Source organism: Capricornis sumatraensis, chromosome 18, assembly GCF_032405125.1.
Source record: "Capricornis sumatraensis isolate serow.1 chromosome 18, serow.2, whole genome shotgun sequence".
Classification (NCBI taxonomy): domain Eukaryota; kingdom Metazoa; phylum Chordata; class Mammalia; order Artiodactyla; family Bovidae; genus Capricornis; species Capricornis sumatraensis.
Window position 1 is genome coordinate 72950254 of NC_091086.1, and position 10059 is coordinate 72960312.

The window sequence follows — 10059 nt, forward strand, 5'->3', positions numbered from 1 at the left end:
TGGTTGGATGGCATCACGGACCTGATGGACATGAGTTTGAACAAGTTCTGCGAGTTGGTGATGGACAGGGAAGCCTGGCGTGCTGCAGTCCATGGGGTCACAAAGAGTCAGACACAACTGAGCAACTGAACCGAACTGAGCAGTGAAACAATACTTAGAAAAGCGGGCTAACCCTCAGTGTTACAATCAGGTACCTGCAATGAGCATTCCTGCTGGGATAGTCACGCAGGAGCTTGGAGAACCCTGCTGACCCCTGAACCCTGCCTCTCGTAAGTCCCCAGTGCACACGCAGGCCATGGCCAGGGGTCCAGTCTGCACACACCAGTGAAAGGGCCTCTTCTAAATACTAAGCAAGCAGTACTGCAGGGCTGCTGGGCGTATCACAGACACGTGAGCATCATCCCTACTAGATAATCATCTCTTTGCTGACAAAGGCCCATGTAGTCAAAGCTACAGTTTCTCCAGTAGTCATGCACAGACATAAGAGTAGGACCTTACAAAAGGCTCAGCAATGAAGAAGTGACGCTTTTAAACTGTGGTGCTGGAGAAGACTCTTGAGAGTCCCTTGGACAGCAAAGAGATCAAACCAGTCAATCCTAAAGGAAATCGACCCTGAATATTGATTGGAAGGACTGATGCTGAAGCTGAAACTCCAATACTTTGGCCACCTGATGTAATGAGCCGACACACTGGAAAAGACCCTGATGCTGGGAAAGATTGAGGGCAGCTGAAGAAGAGGGTGGCAGAGGATGAGATGGTTGGATAGCACCTCTTTCTCAATGGACATGAGTTTGAGCAAACTCTGGGAGATCGTAAAGGACAGGGAAGCCTGGCATGCTGCAGTCCACACGGTTGCAAAGAGTCGGACATGATAGAGCAACTGAATAGCAATCACTGGATAGTTCTTGGTGACCGGCACTTTCCACAAGTTTTATTCACTGTGTGCCCAGTGTGTGCCTGGCACAGAGCGGGCACTCAATGCCTACAGTGCATGAACCAGCTAGTTACCCACAGTTCTGGGTGGTCCTGCACCTGAGCCCTAGGAGCTGTGTCTGATCCGAGGTGAGGACGTTTCTGACACTCACGCTCCCTTTTTGCAGGGTTTCCACTCCTTAGTCCAGGGAAGCAGGCCTGGGTTGTCTGATGGTCTCCTCTACACAAGCAGGGCTTCCAGAGGGCTGGTCAGGGTGGACACAGGACAGTGAGTTCAAACAAGGTGGGGGGGGGCAGGTAAGAGTTCATTACACCCACCACCGCCTGAAGCTCTGGCTGCTGGTGGGAGGAGGGACCACAGATGGTGGATGTGGAATAAATGAGCAGTTCTGGTCCAGCCCTGGTCGTCCATTACAATCAAGTAGGAGATTTTCCAGCAGGACTCTACTAGGGCCTGATATTATCCACGAGAAATCTGAATCTTCGATGATGGGGGCCTGGCATTGGAATAATGTGGGCTTCCCAGGTGGCACAGTGGTAAAGAATCTGCCTGCCACTGCAGGAGGTACGGGTTTGATCCCTGGGTTGGGAAGATGCCCTGGAGGAGCAAATGGAAGCCCACTCCAATATTCTTGCCTGGAGAATCCCATGGACGGAGGAGCCTGGTGGGCTACATTCCATGGGGTCTCAAGGAGTCGGACACTACTCAGCAACTGAGCACACACGTGGGCATTGGAATAATCTAAAGGCTTCCCAGAGCATCTCATGAACCCGGGGCCGACCACCTCCAGCAGAGAGGACAGGAGTCACCCTCCCCATCCCATCCCATCTCCCCACTCCCTTGCATGCGTGGGTGTGCAAAGTCACTTCAGTTGCATTCGACTCTTTGCAACTCCATAGACTGTAGCCTGCCAGGCTCCTCCGTCCATGGGATTCTCCAGGCAAGAGCACTGGAGTGGGTTGCCATGCCGTCCTCCAGGGGATCTTCCCCACCCAGGGATCGAACCTGTGTCTCCTTCAGCTCCTGCATTGGCAGGCAGATTCTTGACCACTGAACCACTAGTGAAGCCCTTCCCACCACCTTATCAACCCAGTAAGAATCTAGGACTCAAGGGATTTGAAATGTGGCTCAGAGAACCCACTGTTAGTGGCTGTTGTTTTTTTTTTAATTTTATCTTTTAAATGGACATGAAAGTCATTTGTCTGGTCCCTTTACTGCCCCTTGAGTGGTACCACTGAGGCTGCTTTCCTTCTAAACCTGCACTCACACATGCCTGTTCGTGGGGATGAGAAAGGGCAGGACTCTGGGTTAAAACAAACTTCAGCTTCTTAGTTGTGTTGGCATGTCCCACTGAAAAGCAAAGAAAAGCCCCTAAACTCTCTTGACCCTGAGAAAGGAAAGCAAACCTTTTACACCGTTTCCTAAAAATCAGACAAGTAAACAGAAAGGCGTTTACCCCCTCTTTCTATATGTGCTGATCCTGAAAAGGCAACAACTCAGGGTAAAGTGAGTCACTTCTGCTATGAACTGCACCGTCAGCCCCGGGCTGAGCAGCCTCGCTGCGGAGCCGGCGTGTGGGAGCTCGCCAAGTTGGCGTGGGACTATTTTAGGATGCAGAGGCCTGTCCGTGTCCTCCAGCCCGCCCTACTTGATAGCGGAACAAGCTATTTTTTCCTCTGAACCATCGAGCACACGGAGACCTCAAGCCGCAGAGTCATCCGGCATGGGGGATGACCTCTGCCACCTACACGTGGGCACAGGGCACAGTGACACAGTGACTCATAAGACCCGAAACACTCGAATCTGCTCTCCTGGGTGAGTCACGTGGCATGACCCATGCCCCGGCTGTCACTGTTTACACGCCCGCTTCTCCTAGCTTCCCTTTAAAGGGGCCACGGTCTCTGTTCCAAGCTGACCCCGCTGAGTGCGGTCCTGTGTACACACAGGTGGGCGTCATTTATGTTACTCTGGAAACCAGCAACAGCCTCGAGAGAAAAGAGCCTGAACTGGTTAAGAAATTCCTGTTTGGGCTTGTCATGGGGCTGTGCAGTGATCCCACTGAAACTCATAGGATGGAGTCCTACCCTCAAGCACCTCAGAAGGTAACTAACGGTGTGTGGAGGGTCTCTGCAGAGGTGATCATGTCACACTGAGGTCATTAGGGTGGGCCCTGATCCGGTAACACATAGGCTTCCCTCATAGCTCAGTTGGTAAAGAATCTGCCTGCAATGTAGGAGACCCCAGTTCAATTCCTGGGTCAGGAAGATCCCCTGAAGAAGGGATAGGCTACCCACTCCAGTATTCTTGGACTTCCCTTATGGCTCAGCTGCTAAAGAATCCACCCGCAATGCGGGAGACTTGGGTTTGATCCCTGGGTTGGGAAGATCCCCTGGAGAAGGGAAAGGCTACTCACTGCAATATTCTGGCCTGGAGAATTCCATGGGCTGTATAGTCCACGGGGCAAAGAGTTGGATGCGACTGGGCGACTTTCACTGACCCAGTAAGAGCAGTGTCCTTACAAGAAGGGGAGGTGAGGACACAGAGCCAGAAGGAAGGCCACGTGGGGACACGGAGCAGACGGCCGTCTATGAGCTGGGCAGGAGGCCTGAGAACATCCTCCTCCGCTCAGAAGAAGCCAAGCCTGCTGCCACCTTGGTCTCAGACTTCTGGCCTCCAGAAGGCGAGAAGTAAATGCCTGTTGTTTGAGCGCCCCAGAATGCGGTACTTTGGGTCAGAGCCTTAGCAAACCCACACAGCGCTTTCAGAATGTTGTGTGAACTACAATAGCTCAGACGCCAGTACACTTTAGGAACCCACAGGGCTGTTCTTCGCTGCTTTTTGAGATTGTGTTTGCTTGCTTCTAGTTGCCGAGTTGTGTTTGACTCATCTGTGACCCCCTGGACTGTGGCCCGCCAGGCTCCTCTGTCCATAGGATTTCCCAGGCAAGAATACTGGAGTGGGCTGCCATGCCCTCCTCCAGGGGATCTCTCCCACCCAGAGACTAAACCCGAGACTCCTGCACTGGCAGACGGGCTCTTTCCCACTGAGCCACCTGGGGAGACATGGAGACTGTGCAGTAACAGGTAAAAAGCTACTTCCAGGCCTAGCACTTTGGAAGAAATCCTGAAGATGGGCTGTGTGTGTGTGTCGCCAGACTCAGCAACACCCAGGATGCAGAACCCTTGAAGCGCTAAAGCTGACCTCCGAGATGCACTTTATCACCAAACAAAGCTGATCAGCAGGGCCTGCTCCTTCTTCATCATATATTCACAAGCTTGGACACCTGCCACTTTGCTGCGTTCCAAAATTCCAGAAACGATTGCTGTCAGGAAACTCAACTGCCCCAGAATCGCTTACCTATTTCTAGTTCAAACACTGAGAACTGAAGGTGTTTCAGTCTGACTGTTCTCATTCTTCTGCTGATGGCTGACTGTGTCCCTGTCCTCTGTGGACACAAATGATGACCACATAGGTCACCTCCAACCACCAGCTGGAGATAATCAGGGTCCTAGCTAGCCTGGGTGTGACTCTGCCATCACGGACAACCATCACCAACATGGGCTGGTGCTCAGAGCCTTACAGTCATTGCTGGTATTAGTACACAGGGCCGCATTTACTTCCCCTGACCACGTGGGGCTGAGGTTCCCTCACCTGTACAGCGACCGCTGGAACAGCAGAACCAGGTAAGCTGATTGCCCTAATGCTCAGCTGCCCAGAGCTTGGCACAGAGCAAACAGTACATGCTAGCGGCCACTGCTGTTAATGCGTCAACCTCCTGCTGGGTTGAGTCCTGTGGTTGGCACCAAGGGGGCAGAGGAGGAGTAAGAAACTCTCTTTCAAGCACCATCTGGTTCCCCTGCCCAGGGTGACGTCTCACTAATTTAAAAGGAGACACTCAGGAGGCACACTGATGTGGAAATAGAACCCGACTTAATGCACCCTCAAGCCACTATGACTCTAATACCGCTGAAGCTGAGGCTCCAATCCTTTGGCCACTTGATGTGAAGAGCCAACTCGCTTGAAAAGACCCTGATGCTGGGAAAGATTCAGGGCAGGAGGAGAAAGGGGTGACAGAGGATGAGACGGCTGGATGGCATCACTGACTCAGAGGACATGAGTTTTAGTAAGCTCTGGGAGATGGTGAAGGACAGGGAAGTCTGGTGTGCTGCATTCCATGGGGTCACAAAGAGTCGGACACAACTGAGCAACTGAACAACAACAAGAAGTCACTTTGGGGAGCTTCTGCTCAGACAAGTGCAAATAGAGGGCATCTGTAGGATCATCAGTTATTCCGGGAGTGAGACCTGGTACACACAGGGCATGGCCTACGCAGGACCCTCCGAGGCATGGAGATTTCTCTTAATTTCACAAACGAGTTAGCTAAAATGTCTCTTTGTAGTCAAAAGAGGATTTGGTAATAAACAGGCAAGGTATGTATGTCACCATCTCTACACAGAATATATGCAGAAGAAATATTTGGTAAGTTAATTTAAAACAGACAAAATTCCTAAAGCAGCACACCAGAGATGCTGATAGCATGGGGCCCCCAATAGTCAGGTAACGTGAAATGACTCATGAAATGACTGACCTGTCACATCTTGTGATAAACCCAAACATTTAATGCTCGACACAAAATGATGAAGCAGATCTCTTCTTTATATGACCCATTGATTAAGAAGACCAATCTCTTCTCAATATGACCCTTAAAAGTATTTTGTCTTCCTTGGTGGCTCAGACAGTAAAGCGTCTGCCTACAATGCAGGAGACCCAGGTTCGATCCCTGGGTCAGGAAGATCCCCTGGAGAAGGAAATGGAAACCCACTCCAGAATTCTTGTTTGGAAAATCCCATGGACAGAGGAGCCTGGTAGGCTACAGTCCATGGAGCCGCCAAGAGTTGGACACGACTGAGCAACTTCACTATGCTATGCTAAAAGAATTTTATGATGTGTCTAAAGGCAGAGAAACAAAATCGACTTTAGGGTATCCCCAATTCAGAAATTTAAGCTTAGTAGTTGCGAAAGAGGAAACAGAGCCTTTTCTAACTTTGTTGAGTAAGAAAAATGAATCCTAAAAAAGAAAGTGCCAACAGAGAGGAGAAGGTAAGTGGCATGGAGCTGTTCTGCCTTTTAAAGTAATTATTGGTTTGGTAGCATTCTTGATTGTCTTTGAAAGCCTCATCAGGTATTTTAACTGCTTTCCCAAAGCCTATTACCTTTAACTATGGAAATAATTTGGTAACCAAGGTACGTGCGATGAACAACCTGTAGGTAGGAAATTCACAAAAACAGAAAAGGCGCCTAACACACAGAGCCCCCAAACACTACCGGGACCCTGCCCCGCACAGAAGCCTGAGGCACTGCTGAGCGACCATTCCTCCGGTCCTTACACTGCATTTCGAGTGGTTTGTGTGTATCCTACACGACTCTTTTGGATGCTGAAGTCAGCAGGAAAAGTGCAAAGGAACTGAATTGGTATTTTTAGAAATTGGTATTGGTATTTTAGAAAGAGGAGAGAGTCCTCCTCTTCCTTTCAGATATTTCACACACTAGACTTTAGAACAGGTTAAGTATAACATAATATGCTAGGTGGGGGAGGTGCTGAGTTCAAGTAAGATTTTGAAACTAATAAATAAAAATGTTGATAATTACTTGCCACAGTGAGGTCTCTAGCTTGCCGACTGTATGAAGATTCTCAATTTGGACTACAGAGGAAAGAAATATATACCCAAGGACTTGCCCAATTTAACAGAAGTGCCCAGGCACCAACAGAACGATCACTCACAGCACTGATGTGAACGCGGCAGATCTTTATTAACAACTTCCTAAGACAGATCTCTTCTTAGGGAAAAAAGCCCTTACTTGTCATTTGAAATCTTTATTTTCCTGCATCTTTCAAAATGCAGGCTGAGGTCCACGTGACCTCTGGGGTCGCTTCCAAACCTAAATGCTATGATTCTATGATTATAAGGCAGAATGATGTTCCTCCACCCCATGTCCCCAAAATCATCACCGTGAAGGATAAAAGATGGTAAGAGAGTGTTCTAGGGAGTTCTGATTAGCAGAGCTTTCTGATACCAACAACAGATGCATTTCTGTGAAAAAGTCTTCCCCATCATTTGTACGAATCCTGATAATATAAACGGGACCCCCTCTGACCCCCGTGGCTTGTATTTCGTCGCAGGCTCCCATCACATCAGAGCCAGCACTAAACCGCAAGCTTCAGGGTGAATTTCTGATGTTAAAGCATTAAACCTCGCCTTTCTAAAGCTGCCACATTCATGCTGTTTCGAACTGGAGAAACAAGCGGAAGCTAAACCCCAGGAAAGCTGGACTAGCAGCATAGTTACTTGGTGAAAACAGACCTTCGTCAAGAATTAAGTGCCAAGGCGATTGGCGTGGAATCCCAGGGGCTCCGCCTCTGGTGAAATGGGCAGAACAAGCATTATCTGATTAGTGTGAGATCCTGAAGAGGCAGGTGACAGGGGACTGCTGGCTTCTAAGATGCTGGCTGTAGAATGATCACATCAAGGTCATTCGGGGTCTCCTAAACAGAACAGTCAGAGAAGGCAATGGCACCCCACTCCAGTACTCTTGCCTGGAAAACCCCATGGACGGAGGGGCCTTGTGGGCTGCAGTCCACGGGGTCGCTAGGAGTCAGACACGACTGAGCGACTTCACTTTCACTTTTCACTTTCATGCATTGGAGAAGGAAACGGCAACCCACTCCAGTGTTCTTGCCTGGAGAATCCCAGGGACGGGGGAGCCTGGTGGGCTGCCGTCTATGGGGTCACATAGAGCCGGACACGACTGAAGCAACTTAGCAAACAGAACAGTGATTCTCCATAAACCTGAAACACACCCACATAAAACTATGCTTTTTTTTTTTTTTTTTTTTTTTTTAAGTAACGCTCAATAGAGATTTAGGAAAACATCAACCAACCTGAACATGATCAAGAGCATATAGCTTGGGAAGAGAAAAACCATCACACCTCTGCCTGCAGCTGCTGCTGCTGCTGCTGCTGCTTCTAAGTCGCTTCAGTCATGTCCGACTCTGTGCGACCCCGTAAACGGCAGCCCACCATCCAGGCTCCCCCGTCCCTGGGATTAGGGGAAGGGATTTCAGAAGGTTCATTCATTCTCCGCTCTCAGGTTCTCTGGGGGTTCTTTGCAGTAAAGCTGTCATCTGGGGCAGTAGGAGAGAAGACTCAGACATCAAGCTTGCCCCTGATTTCAGTAGTCAAAAATCTTTAACCCTGATGATGGATTTAAGCCCTGGGGGCATGAGGAAACTGAAGGAAGTTCACGGGTCTGAGAGAGAGAGAGCGCGCTAGATCTCCCAGGAGCCAATGGTCCTGGTGAGAGGCAGGTCCCAGGCGTTTCCTGGGGGAGTCTGGCCTTGTCACTTACAGAACGACTCACACCACACCTCCGCCTCTCCAGTGAAATTTGTCAAGAGCAGAATTTTCACCTTGCACTAGATGCCGGTCAGGACGAAGCAGGGCCAGCGAGCAGATTCGGTGGCAGGCAGCTGGCCCTCTGCAGAGACGACCCCCCGCCCCGCCCGAACTCGCAAGGCATCCCTGAGCTATTGGGGGGTGCGGAAAACCTCTGTGCGTGTGGCGGGCAAGGGGGCGATGAAGCGGGCTGGACGTTTAGATGCTGAGACCGTATAAAGTTTCTCCTTCGGGGGAGATTACGGCTACAGGAGATGGGCAGGCCACGGAGAAGGAGGCCTGGGCGGGGGCGGGCTGGGCCGGGAGGGGAGGAGAGAGGGGGACTCAGGGGGCAGAGAGGGAGGCAGGAGGCGGGGATGGTGGAGGGGCAAGGGGGAAAGAGGCAGGGGCGGATGGAGGCAGCGGGTTTGAGGCGAGGACCGGAGGTGCACGGGCAGAGCCGGAGGGACGATCGGCGAGGACAGAGGAGGAGAGACAGGAGGGTGTGCGGGAGGGGAAGCCCGAATTCTGGAGAGGCGGAGACCCGGAGCGACGGGGTGGGAAAGCGGGCAAGGGAGAAAACGCTCAGGCAAGTCGAGCGGAGGCGCCCGGGGGACGGCTCCCCGTTGGAGGCAGGTTTCGAGGGCGCCCCGCGCGCCCCCCGAGCCGCCCGCCCGCCCGCTTACCTGGCCCTTGACCAGGCTGGCGGCGAACTGGCGCATGACGGCCTCCACCGTGTAGGCGCTGGACCAGCCGCGCGGCGTGAGCAGCTCCATGCAGATGGCGCCGCCGTCCAGCACGTAGCCGTTCTCCAGGCGCGGGCTGAGCACCCGCATGAAGGGCGGGGAGAAGGGGAAGTTGTCGGGGAAGGTGAGGTTGAGCAGGATGAACTCGGTGTTGGTCTCCTTCATGTCCTGCCACAGCACCGAGTCCTTGTCCACCTGGTGCAGCTTCACGTTCCAGTCGAACAGGCTCTCGTCCACCAGCTCCACGGAGATGAAGCGGTCGCTGAGGCGCGCGATGTCCCGCAGCTCCTTCATGAGGCGCCGGCTGCGCACCTGCGCGCAGTGCTGCTGGCGCGCCGCGGGCACCAGGCTGCCGCCCGCCGCCGCCGCCGCCGCCGCCGCCGCCGCCGGGCCCGGCCCCGCCCTGGCGCCCGGCGCCCGCTCCCGGGGGCCCCCGGCGCCCGGCGCCCCCGCCGCGCCCGCCGGTGGCGGCGGCGCCTTGTCGCGCGGGGCCAGCTCCACCGCGCGCTTGCCTTTGCCCTTGCCGGGCCCGGGGCTGGCGTCGCCCGCGCCCCCGGCCGGGTGCGGCTGCTGCGGGGGCTTGTGGCCGCCGCTCTTGGCGCCGCCCTTGCCGCGCAGCGCCGCGCTCTGCGGGCCGCCGCCGCCGCCGCCGGCGCGGTGGTTGTGGTGGTGCTTGGGGTCCTCGGTGTCCCGGTTGTGCAGGCGGATGAGCCCGATTTTGCGGAGCAGCGTGGCCATCTTAGGCTCGGCGCGGGCGGGGGGCTCCCCTCGGCTCCTGCGCCCGGAGCCCGAGGGGCGCGCGGGGCGGCGACCAGCGACCACTCAGCGGGGCGCGGCGCGGGCCACCCCCGGCGCCGGCGGCCGTGGCGCAGGCGAGCGGGCAGCACGCGCTCTCGCCGGCCGCTGGGTCGCCGCTGTCATATGATGGGGCCGGCTTGGGTTCGGG

At 53.7% G+C, this 10059-nt stretch overlaps 1 protein-coding gene across 1 annotated transcript in view; it reads right to left on the reverse strand.

Annotated features, from left to right (window-relative positions):
• Positions 1-9851, reverse strand: part of UBE2QL1 (ubiquitin conjugating enzyme E2 QL1) — a 53886-nt gene extending 44035 nt beyond the window's left edge. The window contains exon 1 of the mRNA XM_068990788.1: positions 9054-9851. Within this exon, the coding sequence (XP_068846889.1) occupies positions 9054-9851 (798 nt within the window). The remainder of the gene's footprint in view (positions 1-9053) is intronic.
• Positions 9852-10059: the final 208 nt, after the last annotated feature.